Source organism: Polypterus senegalus, chromosome 14 (assembly GCF_016835505.1).
Source record: "Polypterus senegalus isolate Bchr_013 chromosome 14, ASM1683550v1, whole genome shotgun sequence".
Classification (NCBI taxonomy): Eukaryota; Metazoa; Chordata; class Cladistia; order Polypteriformes; family Polypteridae; genus Polypterus; species Polypterus senegalus.
The window spans coordinates 11189681-11213773 of NC_053167.1; the positions used below are offsets into that span (position 1 = coordinate 11189681).

At 37.5% G+C, this 24093-nt stretch overlaps 1 protein-coding gene across 1 annotated transcript in view; it reads right to left on the bottom strand.

Moving 5' to 3' along the window:
• The window catches only part of actr5 (actin related protein 5), a 55383-nt gene that overhangs the window by 19833 nt on the left and 11457 nt on the right, over positions 1 to 24093 (bottom strand). The window contains exons 2-7 of the mRNA XM_039735000.1: positions 22953 to 23191; positions 22442 to 22611; positions 22047 to 22264; positions 18842 to 19024; positions 4879 to 4986; positions 4132 to 4271 (exon numbers count right to left, since the gene is read on the bottom strand). Of these exons, the coding sequence (XP_039590934.1) occupies positions 4132 to 4271; positions 4879 to 4986; positions 18842 to 19024; positions 22047 to 22264; positions 22442 to 22611; positions 22953 to 23191 (1058 nt within the window). The remainder of the gene's footprint in view (positions 1 to 4131; positions 4272 to 4878; positions 4987 to 18841; positions 19025 to 22046; positions 22265 to 22441; positions 22612 to 22952; positions 23192 to 24093) is intronic.

Genomic DNA, 24093 nt, shown 5'->3' on the forward strand with positions numbered 1-24093 from the left:
ACCTATTAGCTGATCCCTGAAGAAGGTCCACTTGGAACATTCTGAAAATTCCTTTTTTTCAGTTTTTGCTAACTTAAACATTAAATGTAAACCTCTGGCAGTTTACTGCTCACCTTTTCACCATTTTAGCACCATTTTAGGTCATTCATTGCATTTCAACTGATTAAAGTTGAAGAAAAACTGGAAAACTGAGGTGTTCTAAAGCTTTTGACCAGCAGTGTATACACACACACACAATTGATAAATGGCCGATTAACTAAATGATTTAAGAAACTTTAATTTTGAAACTTGTAATATGATATAGTAACTGACAGATGGCTGAAATATGTGCAAGAAAGTAATTCAGAAACATTTAGCTGATAGGTAACAGACTGGTTCTCCTTGATTACGCGGTGTGTTTAAGTGACTGGAAAAGCGGACTAAGAGGAAACTGGCAGACTTTGTAACACACATGGAAAGATGTCAGCTGAGCTAAGTGACAATCAAAAATACTTAAATATTAATAATGCAATTTAATTGATAAGAACAGTAAAAGAGAAAGTAAAAGATCAAAACGAGTCCTATAAGTAATGTTTGTAGTTGCTTGATAGTAGCCTAATGATTAGGTTTCCTAATAAAATTAACTAAAAAAGCTCCACCATATTTAAATGAATTTGTCATTTATCATGAGTTAGTACAAACCGGATTCCAAAAAAGTTGGGACACTATACAAATCGTGAATAAAAACTGAATGCAATGATGTGGAGGTTCCAACTTCTAATATTTTATTCAGAATAGAACATAAATCACGGAACAAAAGTTTAAACTGAGAAAATGTATCATTTTAAGGGAAAAATATGTTGATTCAGAATTTGTTGGATTCAACAAATCCCAAAAAAGTTGGGACAAGGCCATTTTCACCACTGTGTGGCATCTCCCCTTCTTCTTACAACACTCAACAGACATCTGGGGACCGAGGAGACCAGTTTCTCAAGTTTAGAAATAGGAATGCTCTCCCATTCTTGTCTAATACAGGCCTCTAACTGCTCAATCGTCTTGGGCCTTCTTTGTCGCACCTTCCTCTTTATGATGCGCCAAATGTTCTCTATAGGTGAAAGATCTGGACTGCAGACTGGCCATTTCAGTACCTGGATCCTTCTCCTACGCAGCCATGATGTTGTGATTGATGCAGAATGTGGTCTGGCATTATCTTGTTGAAAAATGCAGGGTCTTCCCTGAAAGAGATGACGTCTGGATGGGAGCATATGTTGTTCTAGAACCTGAATATATTTTTCTGCATTGATGGTGCCTTTCCAGACATGCCCATGCCACATGCACTCATGCAACCCCATACCATCAGAGATGCAAGCTTCTGAACTGAGCGTTGATAACAACTTGGGTTGTCCTTGTCCTCTTTGGTCCGGATGACATGGCGTCCCAGATTTCCAAAAGAACTTCGAAACGTGACTCGTCTGACCACAGAACAGTCTTCCATTTTGCCACACTCCATTTTAAATGATCCCTGGCCCAGTGACAATGCCTGAGCTTGTGGATCTTGCTTAGAAATGGCTTCTTCTTTGCACTGTAGAGTTTCAGCTGGCAACGGCGGATGGCACAGTGGATTGTGTTCACTGACAATGGTTTCTGGAAGTATTCCTGAGCCCATTCTGTGATTTCCTTTACAGTAGCATTCCTGTTTGTGGTGCAGTGTTGTTTAAGGGCCCGGAGATCACGGGCACCCAGTATGGTTTTACGGCCTTGACCCTTACGCACAGAGATTGTTTCAGATTCTCTGAATCTTTGGATGATGTTATGCACAGTTGATGATGATAGATGCAAAGTCTCTGCAATTTTTCGCTGGGTAACACCTTTCTGATATTGCTCCACTATCTTTCTGCGCAACATTGTGGGAATTGGTGATCCTCTACCCATCTGGGCTTCTGAGAGACACTGCCACTCTGAGAAGCTCTTTTTATACCCAATCATGTTGCCAATTGACCTAATTAGTGTTTATTGGTCTTCCAGCTCTTCGTTATGCTCAAATTTACTTTTTCCAGCCTCTTAATTGCTACTTGTCCCAACTTTTTTGGGATTTGTTGACACCGTGAAATTTTGAATCAACATATTTTTCCTTTAAAATGATATTTACTCGGATTAAACGTTTGATCTGTCATCTACGTTCTATTACAAATAAAATATTGACATTTGCCATCTCCACATCATTGCATTCAGTTTTTATTCACAATTTGTTTAGTGTCCCAACTTTTTTGGAATCTGGTTTGTATTAACTCAGTTAGTCTGATTATCCTTACTCCTCAGAGAAATTTTTTTTTTTCTATTTTAATGTGGAAACAGCAAAACTTTCATGCAATTTAAAAATCTGAACACTTAACTGATATTTTAAACTAGCACTGTTTAACCCTCTGGTAATTAAAAAAAATAGTGGAATAGGTTATATATTTTAACTTTAAAAACTGTTATTTGAAAACTGGATATTTAAATTCAATTTGGATTTCTTGTAAAAATATGTTCTCCTATGCCCATAGGTTCTGGAAAACCATGTTTCTTGTTCAATGAATTTAATTAACTCTGGCTTTAAAAGAATTGGTTTGGAATTTTTGTTTAGTTACTTTTTTTGCAATTATGCCATGGAAGCATAATACTGTATTTCAGGAAAAAGGCTTCCCCCTTGTGGCAAGAGGCCATCAACAGAAATTAAAAAAAACCAGTATGTCCACTTTAAACAATGCATTTACTTAAAAAAAGACATGTCTTCTATGGCAAATAATAATAAACTTGGAAGTAATTTTTTATCACACATTCTTGGCATTATCTATCATGGTGCAAGATTATATATGTACTTTTTGTGTTCATAAAAACTGATGTTGCTGAGGTTTCCATGTAAACATCAGCCTGTGTGAAGGAAGCCATGGTGGAAACTGGAAGTGCAAGAGTAGATTATCATGTGTCTGTGGCTGCTGAGGATAACATTGCCTGACAGCTAAAACAGTCTATACATGCACATACACAGGATGTGAAAATAAAATTGAAAAATAGAGCCTATGGTTTATATTTAACCCATTTCGTTACCTTTCAATATTTGGTTTGTATCATTTAGATGTGAGCTGTGAAGCATCTATGCTAAACAATGTGCTGCTACACTAATGACATCCATAAATTAAGTTACTCCAATAAACAGTCTGGTCCTTAGGGCTTCCACCACTACACTATTAATGTAGAGGTCTGGAAAACCGACCCCATCAGTAACAAACTGCAGCATTGCATGACAAACTGAATTTGTTTAGATGTCTCCAGTGAGGGATTACTAAAGGCACTGATGCTCAGGTGACACCATTTTACTTTGATCTGTTGAAGTATTCACACTTATTTAAAGTGGCATGCAAAAGTTTGGGCACCCTTGCATAAAATGTCTGTTCCTGTAAACAGTTAAGTGAGCAGGAGATGAATTGATCACCAAAAGGCATAAAGTTCTAGATCACATATTTACTAAGCTTTTGCTTGCCACTGTAGCTATGAGGCGAAACATTAAGGTACCTTTAAAAACCAGATACTGTATATGATATAAAATAAGTGCTTGTTTTTTAACATTTGTAGAATATTTTTAATTTTATCAGAAAAAACCAAGCACAGTCTGCAGTGCATGAATTTCCAACAAAAGTACAAATGCGGCCACAACATCTCTGAAGCTGTCTACCAATAAAAATGTTCCAGGAAGTGGTTATCATTAATTAGGGCAATAACGTTGGTGGCTAGACTTCTTTAAACATGATGGCATCTTACAAAAATATATTATATCTATGTGAAAATGATAAGGATATTCACAAGTGAGGAGTACTCTCTACTTCCCTATGGATATATATGGTAATTTTTAAGGCTGTTGTTTCAACTGTTCCAGTAACCAGCACTATAAGCTCACTTATAAATTATGCTTCATTCAACACCACAAAGTTCTGTAGCAACTAACTTCAAATACACAAAATTGATTTGGTAACTTGCACAGTTTAAGAGTTATTAAATTCAGGAACAAGAAATCAGTAATTGAAGCAAATGGTCCAATAATCAGGAAAAGACTTTGTCATCACAGCTGTAATACAAAAAAGATGAAAAACAGCATATTCACACACACGGTACCTGTCCAGGACGTACTGCAGTGTTTCTACAATCCCTGCCTGTTCTTCTCCAATCAATGAGGGCTGGAACAAGATTTCTGGCACTCGCAGCATCTCTGTACCCAAGTACATTTGGTGATATTCAGCAAGGTTAAATATGGACTGTGAGTAAAAGACACAAGATTAGTAAGTAAGCATAAAAGAGGGCACCAACAAGACAGCCAATGAAGCCAAACTAATTGTTAACAGTGAGACATTTAGTAATTTTGACACATTTAAAAGAAATAGCACAAATTATTAATTTCAATGAAGCCTACCATCTCTGTAAATAAACATTCAGAGAACAGACAGCTACTCCGGTTTAACACTGCCGTTTTTGTGTCATTTTTTTCATGTGACTCTTACAGCTGGTTACAGGCTGTACATCAGACAGCAGTCTCTTGATCATGCACTAAAGCAAAATGCAGGTTGTCTCTTTTAATTCATCATTGTAGGCATAAAATCCATTCTTATATTAGCTACTTAAAAATAAATGCAATCTTTCCTTCTTTAATGGTGCCTAAAGGATTGGGAGCCATATAAAACACAGCTGGTTTATTGATCTTAGACAAGTTTTAGCTTTCAATGAGATGCAAACTTGTTATTCTTAAATAAGTAGTAGTCACTGAAATGAAAAATGCTAACTAATAAAGTTTGGTGCTTTTTAGTTATTTTAGCTATTTCTTCACCAAAAATATCAAATTGGAGCTGTCAGCATCTTCTAGCCTACCTGTGATGTGCTGACTGTCTTTTCTGTCTCCATTTGGTCCACTTTGAACTCAGGATCCATCTCTGCTGCACTGTCCACATCATAAAGATTAGGCTCAAGCTCAGGTGCCTGTAACAGAGACGGTGCATAACATTTCTTACAGAAATCACTTTTTGGTCCAAGTTCTGGATGCTTGTCATTTGTTGGGGAACACAAAGGGAATGGGCTACTTCAGAAGCTACAGCACTGAATAATGAAGAAAATCTGCCAAAGACAAGACCCTGCATGAAATGTAAACAAGTCTAGGTGAAATAAAGTAATTTTGCAAATTGTATATGAACATGTATTATACAGATACAATAAGTTTATTAGCCTCTTAAGGAAGTTCATTTTGGATCTTTAGCATTGTCCACAGAAAATACCATGCATCAAATAGAAAATTCCTGGTAGCTTGAAAGACTGCTAAAATAAGAAAAAATACTAGTCCTACCAAATTTCCCCTAGGCCTCTGTTCACACCAACATCATGGATGGAGTTTTCATGTGGACAATCAGCATAATGGATGTTATGGTGCAAACTTGAAGCGCTGCAGTATCATGAAGTGTGTGTATACAGATTTTCAATACATTGTCTTTCAGCTAAAAGGTTATCTATAAAGATTACAATATGCAAGCTTTCGAGGCAACTCAGGTTCCTTCTTCAGTCAAGATGTTGCCTGAAGAAGGGGCCTGAGTTGCCTCGAAAGCTTGCATATTGTAATCTTTTTAGTAAGCCAAGAAAAGGTGTAATTTTGCTTGACTTTTCACTACATTCATAAAGGCTAACACGGTAGAACATACAGCTAAAAGGTTGAAAAATGCATGTAACAAGGATATAAAATCAAAATGGAAAAAAATAAAGAGCAGCCCTCTAGTGACATGTACTTGTAGCATCACCAGCGAGCCAATCCAAGGACAAATCTACACCATGTTGTTTTCAGCTGTGGTAGCAGTAAATTCTACTCTCTCCAAACACATTTGTTCAAGGTGGGCACAATATTACAGTTTCAACATGTGCACCACCAATTGCCAGTTGTCCTGAGTGTTGTCATTGCTTCACATTGCATATTTCACTTTGCATGTTTGTTCTTTTCCCTCTCCTTCAGGCTACTACATTTCTTCCTTGGTATTTATGAAGAAATTCAACAATGAGGCTATATGTCTTCTTTACAGTCAGACATATTGGAGGTATAAAATGAAAGCCCACTTGTCTTAATGCTCAGTGAAATAATAATCAAAATTTCTTCTATTAAAGTATTGGAAGATGCAATGGCACCATTGAGAAGATATTATATCTAAAGAGAGGGACTGAAGTGAAGAAAACAGCAGGACTTATTTTAAAATGGCTCACAAGAATAAATTATTTTTAATCATCAAGTTCTTTCCTATTTTACATATAACTTGATAAATGTTTTGTATGTCTTTATTTATAATTTAGGCAAACCAAGTGGTGAGAGGTATTCGTGTTTGCACAACCCCCCCCTTTTACGACTGTCTCTTTGTAATTTTATGACAGGATTTGGGGGGATGTGTCTTAAACCAGTTTGATCCCCCACACAAAGCCAGGTTAGCTTAACATATGGTCTTGGGGGGTTGCAGGTGTTAAATGTACTATTTCTCCCATTGGTCTGAGATATGGCTGTTTGGAATTGGCTTGTCTCAGAGGCCTTTAAGTACCATGATGTCCTATTGGTTCTAGGAATTGGAGAGAACATCTATAAATGTACTTGCTCAACCACATTCTCTCTCTAACCAACATATGATGAAGAAGCATCTCTCTTGCTAACCTGTGATGATGAAGACAACACAATGAAGAGCACAGCTCAGCAGCCATATTGAACAGACATGTGGCTGAAAGCTGAGCACCAACGATGCCTTAACTAGAGACATTTTAAGTAACTGCAAGTCTGTGTGCCACCTGAATTACACATCACCATTTTATCAGGTTGTATGGTTGCCAATATTCAAATGTACTTTGCATTTTGTTATTATTTATGAATATTATCAGTAATACATTATTTTATGTGTAACTTAACTCCTGCTTGTCTTTTTACTACATCTAATTGCCTGAGGTTATAGATATAGAAGGGAAGGTGGGGATAAGTTATATACAGTGGTAAGTCTGTGAGATTAGGCATTCTAAGGCTACATATTAATAATACAATAGGGGAAAGTAGAGCAATATATATTACTCTACCAAGATAAAACAATTGGCGTAGTCGGCAGGATTTTGGGGTAACCAAGTTTTGCACCCTGTTTGCAAATACTGTTTTGATGTATGTGTTTGTTTATGTATGTGAATTTTAGGGCACCCAGTGTACAAATGTGGTGGAAGTAAAACATTGTTTGGTTGCTGAATGGAATATAACCAACAAAGTGTAGAGACTTCATGTGTGTCACAAGGACACCCGCATGTTTGTTAGTACTGGTGGTAGTGAGTCCCTAATTAAAGTGCTAGGGAGTGGTGAAAGATGCATGCGTCATTCATACGGCATTTAAGTGGTTAAAGTGCTAGGGAGTGATGGGACATGCATTCGTCATTCATACGGTACTTATTCATTTAGAATCTTTGTGTATGTATGTGTATGTTTGCTTACAGGGGCAAAAGTAGGCCAACCCATAACGAATTTGGCAAATTGTATTAGAGTAAATTGTAGACTTAGAAATGCCTAAGTTCATTTTAAAGTCAGCCATCTTCCAGTGGAGTGGCAGAGGAAGCAGGCTAAAGCTAGGAAACCTGTAGTTCAGGTAGAGAAAGCAGAAGCTGAGCTGAGTGTGCCACAAAATGGAAGGGGGCTGGAAGGATTAAAAGCAAGAAAACAGAGATCAGGTTTAAAGAAGACAGCTGCTGTTATAAGAGGTTTACTAGCTTGTATTATTGGTAATAAGGAAGATCATGATAAGGAAGAAAATAGCAAAGTGAATGAAAGTGAAAGTTATGGAATGTTGAGTGAGAGTTTTGAAAGATGTAACAGTTGGTGTGATAATTGTGAAGTGTTAGCATGTAGAACATCCACTGCTAAAGTAGAAAGCAGTGAAAGAAGTGGAAAAAAGAAATGTAAACCACCCATGGTGAAAGTTAGGGCAGTAGTAACCAGATCGGACTGGAACCCTAAAACATGGGTGGGTGACTTACATGAGACAGATGTGTGCTCAGATAAAGAGTGGGAATGTGAGTGTGAGGAAAAGGAGAGAGATGAAAGGAAGGAAAACAGCAAGGGTGTTTTCTTCCTTTATTCTCCACTGCACCACAATCTCCAGTAATTCTGAGGCCTGTCCAGTATTTAAAGAGCATGCTACACTGATAGATATTTCACCACTGTTAGGAAAGGTAACCAGTGCTGCATTGAAATTTGATTTAGGACAAAGAGATCAGATAGAAGGCAGAGGAGCTGGTGAGTGTGAATGGCAATTGTTGACTAGAGGGCATGAACTGGATATTGGCTTAAGGATACTGAGTAAAGAAAATGTGGAATTAAACAAAGAACAATGGAAATGAAAGGAATTCAAGTGCTTGTGTGTGAAAGGTCTGAATGTGCTAGTGCAAGAATGGCTGAGTTGGAAAGAAAGTGCACCAGTTTAGGAGTTGGTTTGAATGAAACAGGACAAGCCAAAGAACAAAGGATGGGGGATGGTGCAGCAGGAAGCTCAGCTAGCAAGCCAGGAATGCACAGGGGTGTGAAGGTCCTAACAGCTGTGCTAGGGCCAGCAGTAATTAAAAACCACACACACTTAGGTTCAGTAATTCGAAACCTGACTGACCAGTTGTTCAAAAAGACAGCCTATGAATCTCCATGCAATAAAATGGAGAAAAGTGAGCTGGTCTTTAGTAAAGAACACAGGTCAGTTTTAGAGATGCTGGATTTAGAACTTGGGTTCTGGAGAGGTTCAGCCCACACTTTCAGGTAGCAGTTACCATACAATAAAAAAGGACACACAGGCAATGAAAAAATAGAAGGGTAGCGCAGGAAGACAGGAATGGAAAACAGTTATTTCTGTTTCAATTTTCTGGCCTTTTGCAATAGTGCTACTTCTATTGTAAGGTTTTTATGGACTTTGGTTTGGTGCAGGTAATAAATAGTGAAGGCAATTAGCAGAGTAAAATCCATGCAGGAGATCGGGTTACCATTGGCACATTGGAGTGGCGTGGCACTAGTGCCAAGCTGTTCCAATGAATGCCTGGAAGCAAAGTTTGAGTTTTGGCACCAGGTAAGCCAAGAAAATGAGATGGACAGAAACTGCTTTGTCACCTTCCATTTTGCAGACCTGCCTACATAGCAGAATGAAGAAAAGACAACAGAAAGACAAAGACAAAGAAAAGACAAAGACATGAAGAAGAACTGAAGAGACAGCAAGAAAAGACACTTACTGGGGTTTAAGTGAGTAACAAGTCCACAAGTCATGCAATAATAAGGCTAGTCACAATAGCTATAGTTTAAAAGGAAAGGTTTGTTCATTACTGCAGCAAATTTATATTCCAAGGGGTGGAAACTGAACAAACCAGTTAGGAATGCCAAAATAAGGGGATTAATTTTGGGCTCATAAAGTATACATTCTGGGTATTAATTAAGTGGGATAATTAATACAAGGTATAGTAAGCAAATTGGTGAACTTTTCAGGAAAGCAGGTGCAGCTGATACATTTGCAAGACATATGGGCTCCGATGTTTAGGTATAGTCTAATTGGGAAAATATGGAAGCCCTGCTGAGATTGTCGGCTGTGGTACAGGCACAGGACCAGTGGGCCAATTCTAACCTGAGGTGTTTAGCACAACGAGTATGCATATGGTGAGCAAACAACTCTAGGGGTGGCCTACGGGGAATGATGAGAGTTGCATAGCTTTGATGTCTCATGGTGGTGATGCCAGCCTATACTGGTAAAGGCTGATGGCAGTCAAGAGTTGCACCATGGGTAGGAAAGCACAAGAGGCAACTAAGTCAACCCCAAATGTGTGCAGAGGGCCACAAATGTTGGTTTGTGAACAGTTTATGCAGTGGCACATGTGCTGTCACTTGGGCAGAAGTGGTTGTACTGGCACCTGTGGCATGTTACCTTTCAAATTTTGATGTTAATTGTACAGCTGCATATGCTTAAACAGATAGTTTGGGACAGGGGTCTAATTAGCAGTTAGACAGAGAACAAGTACAGATTAAAAATTCACACAATAGACTAAATTGTAGTGGGCTAGTTTAGTGGAAGGTGTGGACTTGTCTCATTTTGAACCACCAGATCTGATGACATATGAAGACTGCAGAAAGAGTTGAAGCAAGCCGGAGCAGATACAAGTCATCAGGAGCGCTTCCAAGTTCTTCAGATTGTCTTTGAAATAAAGAAGATATGTAATGGACAAATGGTCACGGACAACTTTTAACACTGGGAGAGCAAATACTGCCAATCAATGCACAAGTTATGCATCAGACTCTTTAAACAATTTAAAGACATTGTTTATAAAGACATTGTACAAAACATTCATGGGGTGGAGTGTTGTGATGTGGATTTTGCATATAACTTGATAAATGTTTTGTATGTCTTTATTTATAATTTAGGCAAACCAAGTGGTGAGAGGTATTCGTGTTTGCCCCCCTTTTACGACTGTCTCTTTGTAATTTTATGACAGGATTTGGGGGGATGTGTCTTAAACCAGTTTGATCCCCCACACAAAGCCAGGTTAGCTTAACATATGGTCTTGGGGGGGTTGCAGGTGTTAAATGTACTATTTCTCCCATTGGTCTGAGGTATGGCTGTTTGGAATTGGCTTGTCTCAGAGGCCTTTAAGTACCATGATGTCCTATTGGTTCTAGGAATTGGAGAGAACATCTATAAATGTACTTGCTCAACCACATTCTCTCTCTCTAACCAACATATGATGAAGAAGCATCTCTCTTGCTAACCTGTGATGATGAAGACAACACAATGAAGAGCACAGCTCAGCAGCCATATTGAACAGACATGTGGCTGAAAGCTGAGCACCAACGATGCCTTAACTAGAGACATTTTAAGTAACTGCAAGTCTGTGTGCCACCTGAATTACACATCACCATTTTATCAGGTTGTATGGTTGCCAATATTCAAATGTACTTTGCATTTTGTTATTATTTATGAATATTATCAGTAATACATTATTTTATGTGTAACTTAACTCCTGCTTGTCTTTTTACTACATCTAATTGCCTGAGGTTATAGATATAGAAGGGAAGGTGGGGATAAGTTATATACAGTGGTAAGTCTGTGAGATTAGGCATTCTAAGGCTACATATTAATAATACAATAGGGGAAAGTAGAGCAATATATATTACTCTACCAAGATAAAACACCTGTGAACCCTGAATACAATGAGGACTGATTGAGGTCATTTATGTTAGGTAGAATGCCTAGAGGGGGCTAAGCGGTCTCGTGGCCTCGGAACCCCTGCAGATTTTTTTTGTTTTTTCTGTCCCCCCATGGTCATCAGACCTTACTTTTATTCTATGTTAATTAGTGTTCCCTAATTTTATTTTCTTATTTATTTTGTCTTTTTTCTCTTTCTTTATTATGTTAAGCACTTTGAGCTACATCATTTGTATGAAAATGTGCTATATAAATAAATGTTGTACTATGACATATTTTTGGGAAAATTACATGAAAACACACATACAATGTGTGTCCAATATGAAGATGTGTTTTTAAAATTCATAAATAGTACAAAGTATGGCATGCTTTTGGAAGAAAAAAAAAGATTTAAAAAGTACTTATCCTTTAAAAGTCAGAAGTTCACATGGAGTCTCAACTACTCTGAGGTGTTAGGGACAGCCCATCAAAATTATACCATTCTATAATATAAATGATTGCCATTCAGCTACTGCAATATATTAAGAATGACGTGTAGCTGCACAGTAAAACAAACAAAGCTAAAATTTACCTACAATAACTTGGAATAAAATAGATAATTTTCAAGGCATTTTAATATTAGATGTATGAATGTAAATAGCATCGTCCACATACTTACTAACAATATGAAAATGTATAAATTTAAAAAAAAAAAGTTAAAACACCAAGTTAAGTGTTTACTCCTTGAGCCAAGCTTTCAATAAAAGCATCAAACCCCACCTAAGACTATTGCCTTTCTGACATTTACAGACATGGACAAATTAGGTGGTTGGTAGTTATCCATGAAAAATAAGACCCCACAATTGTGTAGCAAGCTGTGTCAATTTTGAAGTTTGCCTTCTCCAGAGTACATGTTTCAGTTGTTTCCATAGGTGTTTGATGGGATTCAAATCAAGGCTCATAAAAGACTACTTCAGAATAGTCCAATGTTTTGTTCTTAGCCATTCTTGGGTACTTTGGGTCAATATCCTGTTGGAGGATACATGACATGCGGCTGAGCATTGGGCAGTACATTTCATTCCAGAATGTCTTGATAGTTTTGGGATTTTATTGTTCCCTGTAAAGACTCAAGGCACACTGTGACAGACACAGCAAAGCAGCCCCAAAACATAGCTGAGCCTCTCCCATGTTTCAATTTGGGTATGATGTTCACCATTAGTAAGTATGTTTGTAATTCTGTGGACATAAAGCAGTTGTGACATGCCAAAAAACTCCAGTTTTTGTCTCATATATCTAAAGGACATTCTTCCAGAAGCACTGTGGTGCGTCAATGTGCATTTTAGCAAATTTCAGTTTGTCTTTATGTTTTCTTTCAACAGTGGAGTACGTCTGGTTCTTTTTCCATTTAGCCCACTGTTACTGAACAAGCTGATTTTGGTGTTCAGCTTGTATCTGCCTCTTTGGAAATTGTCCTGGCCTTTTTGTCTTCCATTCTCGGGTCGATTTTCCTCTTCCAGCTGCATCCAGGAAGGCTGGCTATAGGCCCATGGACCTTAAACTTTTCAATAATATTTGCAACTATAGTTATAAGAATGTCAAGCTGCTTGGAGATGGTCCTCTAGCCATTGCCTTTAACATGTTAGTCTAGAATTTTCTTCCTGATCTCCTCAGCCAACTCTCTCCTTTTCTTTCTCTGGTCTAGGTTCATTGTGGGACATGTGATGATATCAAACATCAGAGTGATGATTTTTCACCATTTAAATAGGCTGAATGACTTCTTGTGCGATACTAATTAAAGAAAACAGCTTATTTGAAACATCACAGAATCCAATTATTTATGATCTTTTTTAGGGGGACTAACAAATGTGTCTAGGCCATTTTAAAATATCTTTGTAGAATAAGCAACACTTCATACTTGTTTTGCTCTACTCAATGACATATTAAAGGCATGCAGGTATAAATGGGACATTTGCTTATCATTTAATTACTTTGCAGGAGACATACAGCACTTTTTCAATATCAGAACCCCTGCTATTAAATGTTGTCTCACTGTCTGCTAAAAATGAATGACTATACTTAAACAAGTGAAGTGGATGAGATGAAAATAGCAACACTACAATGATTTTGTCTCTTCTGAAATATGCTTAGCTGTTAATCATTTTAAACGGTGGCCAGAGGAAAAGTAATTCTTTTTTGTGCAGTAATATATATAGGGTGGTCCAGATCTAATTATGCAATTTTCATTATGCTATAACTTATTAAGTTTATTACATAGAAAATCACCAGAAAAATCCCGGACCATCGAGAAGTGTGCGAAATGACTACATGAAGAATCGTCTTTGCGCCGAACTGGAATCGACCCCGTATAAAACAAAGTAATCCAGACGATCTGGATCTGCATAATTAGCTCTGGACCACACTGTATATATAGATCTCTCTCTCTCTCTGTGTATGTGTATATATATATATATATATATATATATATATATATATAATCTACCAGACTTTTGTCTATAGACTTGTGTGTCTGGTTAGTGAATTTTAGATAAGGGAAAAAAAAAATCACTTTCATCAATTTCTGGTTGGTTTATATGGTAGTAACTAAAAGGAAATAATGAAAATCTCACAATGAAGTGACTGTAGCCATAAAGTAATTCTTTTCACACAATCTTGAAGGAATCTGGAAAAAACTACCAAGTCAGGCAGAAACCTTAAAGCTTTCAAAAAGCACTTGAATGAGATACTGGAACAAATTTGCTGCTAGCTAACCAAATGAGTTTCCACTACGGTGTCACTGGGAGTTTACACATATTCTAACAGAAAGAAAAACATGGATAGCTGAAACAATGCCATTAGTTACCAAGATAACATTTCCAAACTATACTTTACCCAATTCAGTGATTATAAGGGTGGGAAACTATCCTGGCAGCATTAGGCAAAATGATATGCCATTACTCCACCACAGGGCACACTCATACACGGCATCCATACTCTCACTTACATGGGGCCAATTCAGAATCACCAATTATCCTTACACACACATTTGAAATATGGGAAAAACTGGAGCACCTGGAGAATACCCAGATAGAAACAGAAGGAACATGCCACACAGGCGAGCACCTGGAGAATACCCAGATAGAAACAGAAGGAACATGCCACACAGGCTTTTTATAAGAGGGAATATCCTGTGACTGAGGGAAGCAGAAGCCACACTCTCCTCTGTGAACCTTTTGGTGCATTTGTCTTTACAGATAAATGTCTGTGTATGAGCAAAAGTTAAACATAACTTTTATACTCAGGGATCTGAAGCCTAAACCAGCAGCAAGAGGTGCAAGGCAGGAATCATCTCAGGATGGGGTGCCAGCCAGTCCATCACTGGGCCTACTGAAGTGGGGCCAAATTCATAATTATCAGTCAACCTAATATGTATGTCTTGGAGGATGTGCAAAAAAAAATAGGAATACCCAAAGAACAATCCTCAGAGACATGAAATGTAACACAGATTGAAACCTCATAAAATTTATCATAGACATTTAAGTTTCAGGCAAAAAAAACTAAAAACCTGGAGTTAAAATTTAATGTGATTTCTTCTAAAACAATATTACATTTTGTTTAAGTTCTTGTTAGAATTACAATTTTTGTTTAAAAAATTTTTTTACCTTAAAAATTATTTAAGTATGTACTGTATCAGACTAAAGTTAATATTGTGCTAACATCTTTAGTGAAAAATGTAGTATGGCGGCACCTGTGCAGGCTGCGGCTTACACAGCTCCTGAGTCCGCGGTGTTTACGTGTTAATCTTTGTTCGTCTTTGTCAGTTAGTACAAGAAAAGAAGTAGATTTAAGCGATAGTAGTATGCAGACATACATTTACGAGCGGCAAATCCTGCTCAATTTACGAAGAAAGTGTGGTAGTCTGAGAAACTTAGCTGGTGAAAATGCAAGCACAGCGATCAGAAGCAGAAACAAAGGAAACGCGGTGGCTAAAAAAAAAGGCTAAAAACTAACCCCACCAGACCTGCGATACCGTCCATTGTTTACACAAGTGCTCCCTACCCTGCCCCCACCTCGGCTACTCTGACCATATCAACGTTTTTATGGTTCCTGCATACAAGTCCCTGCTGAAGCGCACTAAACCAGCCTGCAAGAACATCAGAGTGTGGCAGGTTGGTGCCGTTTCAGGTCTCCAAGACTGCTTCAAATTGACAAGACTGGGACATATTCAGAGAGGCTGCTATGGATGGTGACTCCATCAATCTGGATACAGACTCTGTGACTGGCTACATTTCCAAATGCATAGAGGATGTTATTGTTACCAAGGATGTTACCACAAGAGCCAACCAAAAGCCCTGGATGACGAGAGAAGTGCACAAGGTGCTCAAGATCACAAATGCAGCCTTCAGATCTGGAGACAAGGCCGCCCTCAGGGTGACCAGAGCCAATCTGTCTCATGCTATAAGGAGAGCTAAGTGGACATACGCGCAGAGGATTAACAAACAGTTCAGCAGCACCAGAGACATACGTCAGGGGCAAGGCGTTCAGACAATTACAAACTACAAGCCCAACCCACACAGCAGCGATGGTGATGCCTCCCTTCCGGATGAGCTGAACAACTTCTTCGCACGGTTTGAGGTGCAGAACAAAGAGCCTGTGAGAAAAGCAACACCTCCCTCCACTGACCAGGTACTCTGTCTGTCCATAACTGATGTGAAGAGGACTCTATCCAGAGTCAATCAACGCAAGGCTGCAGGACCTGACAACATACCTGGTTGTGTGTTCAAAGAATGTGCCAGTCAACTGGCTGGTGTCCTCACAGACATCTTCAACACATCTCTGAGTCAGTCATCAGTCCCAGCAAATTGACCACTATCATACCAGTGCTGAAGAAGTCATCAGTGACATGCTTGAATGACTACCAACCAGTTGCACTCACGCCAATCATAATGAAGTGCTTCAAAAGGTTAGTCATGTCACACATAAAGACGAATCTCCCTGCCTCCCTTGACCCTCTTCAGTTTTCATACCGCCCAAACAGGTCAACTGAGGATGCCATATGCTCTGCCCTTCACCTCTCCCTGACACATCTGGATAAAAAAGACACATATGTCAGGATGCTATTCATAGACTTTAGCTCTGCCTTCAACACAATCATCCCTCCAAATCTGGTTGTAAAACTAAGCAAGTTGGGTCTGAACACCACCCACTGCAAATGGATCCTGGACTTCTTGACAGAGAGGCCCCAGTCAGTTCGGATGGGCTGCAACACTTCCAGCAACATCACACTGAGCACCGCAGGGCTGCGTGCTTAGTCCACTGCTGACTCACGACTGCACAGCCACACACAACAGCAAACACATTATCAAGTTTGCAGATGATATGACGGTGCTGGGACTTATAAGCAGGGATGATGAAACAGCACACAGAGATGAGGTGGAACGGATGTCTGCATGGTGTGAAGACAACAATCTATCCCTCAATGTTGACAAGACAAAAGAGATAATCGTGGACTTCAGAAAATCACATCCTGCCCACATCTCACTCAGCATCAATGGTTTAGATATGGAGACTGTTAGGAGTACCAAGTTCCTCAGTGTGCACATAACTGAGGAACGTATGTGGATACATAACACCTCATCACTAATCAAGAAAGCCCAGCAGAGACTACACTTCCTGAGGTGGCTAAAGCAAGCAAGTCTCCCCCCTTCTATCCTCGAGATGTTCTACAGAAGCACCATTGAGAGTGTTCTGACCAGCTTCATCACTGTCTGGTATGGCAACTGCAACATACCTGACCGCAAGCGCCTGCAAAGGATAGTGAAGACAGCTGAGAACATTATTGGGGTGCCTCTCCCTTCACTACAGGACATATTTCACAAACGCAGTGTCCACAAGGCCTGCAGCATTGTGCAGGACCCCTTACACCCCTCACATGGGCTTTTCTCACTTCTGCCATCCAAGAGATGATAATGCAGCATCAAAGCCAGATCTGCTAGACTGCAGGAGAGTTTTTACCCCCAAGCTGCCAGACTCCTGGGATCTTCCACACTGCTTCAACCACCTCTAAAAAAAGAACTTTTATACATGAAAACCACTGTCCTGCAAAGATGAGTGTGCATGTAGAAAAAGAACTGAAAGTCTCACACTGACCTTTAAGAATTTTTACTCTCTTGATATCCTTCTGTTGTGAAACATTCTGACCTGTCATTGTTTACACATGTCTTAAACAACTATTATCATAAACTGATCATTTCTGTATTATCTATATCTACAGTATTATTTATTTATTATATTACATATCTATTAACTATATTTATGTATCTAGATTGCAAATAGCATACATTGAATCAATGTTCATATTGCTAACTACACGTCAATATTGCTGCTACATCTTTGTTTTGTCTTTGCACTATGTCTTGTCTGTGTTTTAATTTTAAATTTAAATTTTAATCCTATTTTTAATTTATTATTTGCATGTCATGTTGTTACACTGTGGAACCTTAGCTTCGCAGTTTCGTCTATCTGTATACTTGTACTGTATATGGTTGAGATGACAATAAAGTTCACTTTGACATTTGCTACAGACACCAGGGCCATGTGAGCTGGACAAACTATATCTTATAATGCACCTTGTGAGAGAAGAAAAACTCAAGGATGACCTTACATGTTATATTTGTATCATTGAAAATAAGTGTCCCAGGAACAAGAGTGAGGCCTGAATCTTCATTAACTTATTTAAATTGGTCACACCAATTCCCTTTATAAATTTATGTACAGCTGTATCAAAGATTGTGTGGCATATGCAACCCTAGACATCAGTTTCATGATGGACATGAAATTATTTTACAAGGATTGCCTTCCAGCTCGCATGCAAATCTAACTGTAACCCTGAAAATATTGGTTGTATTTAATATGCATGTTAATTAAATCTTGATCTTTTGTGCTAAAAAGGGCCTTTTTTGTATAGATGTGCACTCACAAAAGCAGATACAACTGTCTCTTTTGTAATATTAAGCCTGGAGTAGGTCTGCTGGGCATAGTTAACATGAGACTGGATCTGGCGTATTTTAAAATGACAGAGAGACACTTATCAAAAATCATGTAATAATCTCTGACCCATATACAATGCTGGAAAAACACATAGCATTTTTGTCCTAAAAATCCACATAGTTCAAGCTCTACAAAATTCACCCCCTGGAAAATATACAATGTGCAGAACCTGAAACCCATCATATTAGTGATTATGCTGATTTTCTTCCTGTAACTCTTGTCTTCAGAGTATTTTTCTTCCCTTACTTATTTTCCACTATCACCCTTCATTTAAACAGTAAAGGACGTGCTTCTCTTGAATTAAAAAATATGCACTCCAAATCTGTACTTGTAATTTATAGGCAGTCAAAACATAATGTGTATGTATGATCAATTGGGTGCTAAGCTGGTCTGTAATTATTCTTGGAAATAAAAGCCAAATATCTTTGCCTTTGTAACTGTGATAATAACACTTAAGTTTACGTGGCGATTTTGAATTGGACACAATTAATACACATTCCTATAAGACATACTCTCAACACAACCAAGCTATAGTTATCAAAAAATGGCAATGTGCTGGTATAAAAGACAGTATAATTAAACTTTAGGCTTACTTCAGATTTGTTGTCTGCAGAATCCACATCAACACTGGCCTCTGCCTGCATTATCTTGTGCCGGGTTTGCTCAACAGATAAACTCAGCTTAGTGATGTAGGAATGCAACTCTTCGGCAGAGTCCATGTTAAGTTCAACCAATGCCTTATGGAACTGGTCTACCAGACCATCCTCAAGTAGCTCCTATCAGTCAGAAAAGAGTAAATAGAAAATTTAGATTATCAATTCAAATGCAATATACATAATAGCAAATGTATTAAATTGACTCTACTGACCAAAATTAACCAAACAATTAATAAATCCGGTCCTTTATCAAGCTAGGCAAAGGAGGACCTTGCAATTCTGCGGGCTAAACAAAAAATTAACCTTGCCCTCATATTCACTTTGCAACTTCTGAAACAGACTTCATCTGTCCAAAGTGGAAATTCAGCTTTTACAAAACCTGAAGGAATACAGAAATAATATAACAAACAACAATAACCCCTCAAATACAACAACAAGAGTTTTTTTTAAAAAAAAAAGAAAAAGACTTATGATAAATGATAAAGGAAGTAGTCACGGTGAGGTGAAGTGCCACTGATATGAAGGAGTCCCAGTAGCAACTTGACACAATTCTGCTAAATAATTCTTTATCTTAAAGTCCTCTATAATTGTGTGTCACAGAGGGGATGTGCAGCCTTATTCATAATGGCCATAGTTTTGCTTTCATTCACTCATTTGCCACTACTTTTATTTTTACCCAGGCAGAAGCCAATGATAAGACTTTTATGGTATGTTGTTATTTAAGCAATTTTTAAAAAATTATATTCTATGAACTATTAGAGTACATATGCAAGAAATATATTTCAGTTTTGGACAAATGTATTTGCTGATAGTTAAGTTTGACTTAAAAATTCTTATACACATTTGCAATAAAAATACCAATTGGATGAAGACATACAAGTACCACTGAAAAAATACATTGTTTAAAAACTTCAGTGACAATGAAAATAATCTTTAGACATTGAATGAATTAATCATAATTAACTTGGGGTTACAGCCAAAAATCCATATCATGGTATAACAAAAAGTTCTAATGGTTTCACTAGATAGCTGTGTAATTATTGGTATATATACTTGACGGACTTAAATGTCATTTTAAACAAATATGTACTACTGAAAAATATGCTACTGACTAACTTTGCAGATATCAGGCACCTCTTATTTGTTGAAATGCTTGTAACACTGCTACTGAAACAGATCAATACCAGGTATTCACATTTCTCAAAACGATAAAAGAACTGTTTTTTCTTACTCATCTACTCATGCTGCAGCAGCTGCTGCCAAGCAAACACAGCACAAGACACAGATTCTTTGTGTTCTACCTTCCTGTTTACGTCATGTTACCATCCAGGGTGAACCACAGAGCACTCTGTGTAATATTCTTAAAAGTGGTCGGCTTACCTGTTGTACGCAGGTAATAAACAAGTCCATGTCCTGTTTGTTGCAGGATAAAGGATAGGGCAGGGTAAGATGTATGAATGTGACCATATAGGGAAGGCATTGTATTAGGGGTGCATTTATTTATTCATTCATTCACTTTTCTAGTTATGATATTGGTTATTTATTTATCATTGACAAGATAAATACCTTCCTCTACTGTACCAGAATACAGGAGTAGGTCTTGTTTAACTGTATGTTCAAGTGTGTTCACATATTTTCAAGTAATTATTCGTATACTGGTAGATTTTTTTTTCCTGAAATGTACACTGGAGCAATAATTTATACTAAAACGATCAGTATATCGTCCATACTACTATTAACTAATATACATATTAAAATCACTAAACAAAAATATTTAATAAATAACCTTCATATGTTTATTGTGAAGTATACTATAACCAATTAGTGTTTGAAATATATGTTTCTTATGAATCAGATGTTTTCTTAGATAACAAAAACATGTCACATTATGGAAATTTGTAAGAATATCTCTCTTTCACAGTTATAAGAGAGAGGCACAATAACTCCATTTAAGCATATAACTAAGTGATTCAATTATAAAAATAACAATACAGCCCTAGTGCTAAAACACAAAAAGGTTGTGGTATAAAATGAAAATAAAGAGATAATTTATCATAGTAATAACACACAAAATCATATTTGTGTTCTTTAAAAATGATGGAAACTATAGCTAGAAACATACAGACTGTGTACAGTATGAAAACAATTCTGACAGTTGCATGGTTTTTAGAAGAAGCAAACCATGTCACAATGGTTATACTTTTTTTCAACAGAAAACCGGTTATGCACAACAGGAAAGACTATCACTTAGTCTACCTAGAGACCATTTCTCAAGCATAAGAGAGAAGTTTGAAAAGTTTTTAGAATTCAACTTATTGTTCTTGTCTCCTGACAATAATTTGATAAAATTAGCATCAGTTCTCTCTGTGAACTTTTAGGAAAATAAAAGAGCATGAGGGATGAGCACAAAGTCTGCACACTTGTAAACATACTAGCTGCCCAGCAGTACTTGCTTATATGCAATTGTGTTTGATTAGAGCAATCTGCATTGCCTACTGAACACTTCATTGTAGGTGTGAAATGTGGTGAGCATCTATCAACTTACACAAACTGCCTGCTGGACAATGAAAAGGCTGCACATTTGAACTCATATCATATGCAGCTGAGACTTCCATTCTGCATTTGGAATTTGAAGGAGACCAAATCAATTGTTTATCAATAACTTAAACCTATCCAAGTATCTTACCTAATAAAATGTCGGTACAGTAGTACTAGGGTGTTGTACTGTGTTAGCCATTACGAATGAAGTGAGAAGTCAAGCAAAATTACACCTTTTATTGGATAACTAAAAAGACTACAATATGCAACTCAGGCCCCTTCTTCAGACAAGATGTAACCAAGATTACAAGATTACATCTTGTCTGAAGAAGGGGCCTGAGTTGCCTCGAAAGCTTGCATATTGTAATCTTTTTAGTTTAATAAATAAGAGGCGTCATTTTGCTTGACTTCACACTAATAAAATGTGAAAGAGTTCAAGAAATTGAAAAATAAAACAGAACAGCAATAAAAAAAAAAACATGATATGCAACTTGGTCTTTTACTGTATTGGGTTGTTATGGTATTAACTAGGTGCCTTAAGATATAATATGAACTACATTAACATTCTTTTATAATGCTTCTTTAGCCGAATTGCTATTGATACCTGTACACTGAGCAGCCTGTCCAGTTTCTCCTGGTCTAACTGTAATTTTTCCTCCCGGCGCCGAGCGTTTAATTCCTGCAAACGACGCAGCTGCTGTGACCGCCTTTCCTGTCGCTCTTCTGCACTCAAAGTGCTTCCTAACAGTTTCTGTGAAAATGGCAACTGCATTCTGTGGACTTCCTTTTCATAAAAATCTGGTTTTCTCCACTTTTCCATCTCTGAAGGATAAAAATAGGGCTTTAGGATTTGAAAGCGCAATTTAAGATGGAAAAAATGTGTTTATATAATTCAAGGCAGACATACGGTACACCACAAATGTGATAGTGCAACAACATAATTTGTATAGGGTTATTTTTATCAGGAGGCAACAACCTGGGAGACATGTTAAGTCTTACCATCGTGATAGTCATGTGCTATATAGCAATGCCCATGCAGTATCTCTTCTGCACGACTGAGGGTGATGGCTGCCAGATGCACCGGATACTTCAGCTGCAGCAATCTTTGCAGGTAAGATGCTGCATGGCTGCCGCCAAGGTTAATACGCTTGCAGTTCCTGCTGTCCAGCCTAAAGGAAAAGTGACAGATAAGATGAATCACGCCTTGATCACATGACAAACTAAATACAACAGACTTTCCCAAAAGAATTTACTTACGAGTCTACAATAAAAACAACATTTCATTAATTTGTAAACCACAGATAACCTTTTAAGTCATAAAGTAAAAAAATTTTAAATTAACAAATAATATGACTTAGTCTTTGTAAGTGCTTGTGAATGCAACCTTCTTCCTCGATTGAAAACAGAAAAATATTTTGTGCTCTTCTTTAGAAGCTTCACTGTTTTTTTAAAGAATGTGTCAAAGACTTCAACGTGGTCCCATACACAACAAATGCAGGGCACAACTTACCTTCCTTCTAAAACTGGTAAGATGTGTGTACAGTGATAACCAGAAGAGATGATTAATCCATTGGAGGGGACACTGACTCCCCCCTTGTAGTTATTGTGATTGAAACTATACATAGAATCAATTCCATAGGATACTTTAGGTATTTGGTAGCACTCAAACAAAAGCTCAGACATCATCTGCCTGCAGTGCAAAGGATTGCAAGGTGCCTCTGTCATCACAATAGGATGCTCCACACTTCCCTGAAAAAGAAAACAGACAGTAAACCAAAACATTAGACAGGACAATGTATTTTTTTTTTTTTTATTCCTTTGTCCCATCTAACTAGTCCACACTGCACACATTATATAAATACGTCTTGAATCAGTTCTCAAACTCAGTCCTAGGGATCTGATGTGGATGCAGGTTTTTGTTCCAACCACTTTCACAATGAGCGAGTCATTTTACCTCATTTAATAAGCAGGTCTTTTTTCCCCCCACTTCTCTTACTCCGGATTTCACTTTTATAAGACAACTAAGTGTGTTACCTACATTTGCCTAGGAAATGTCCTAAGACAATGGAAGTTACCTACAGTACAGTTAATCATACTGTATATGTCAGGAGTACTATATACTGTAATTAACGGAGTACTTTTTTGTGTATGATATTGGTCTTTTTTTTAACCAGGGGTTAATATTATTAGTTCAACTGCGCTTCTTAATCTTCTTTTCCTAGTGACTGACCTTGGCTTTTGATGATGATCACAGGAAAAATACAATTTTACAGGAAACTGTATTGTTTTGAATTGAAACAGGTAAAAAGTGGGAAAAATTGGAATCTGGGGCATAGATATAATTTCATTTTACAGCATATCCTGTAACAATGGCAGTTTCAATCAGAATTGAAAAAAATGCTTTGATCTATAACCTTGTATTGTCACTAAGTGTGGGAATGTTTAGCTCAAAAGAAATATAAACTGAATTGCGGTTTACTGTAACTTATTGCATACAATATTAACTTTTAAAGGCTGACTATTTATGCAGCACAAACAATGAATCAAATGCTTTAAGCACTGTACAGAAAAAAGCAGGCAAAAAAATATTATATTGTTAATTATGTACAATGTCCCAGTGCTTGATGTGGAATGAAATTATAGGCGGTACC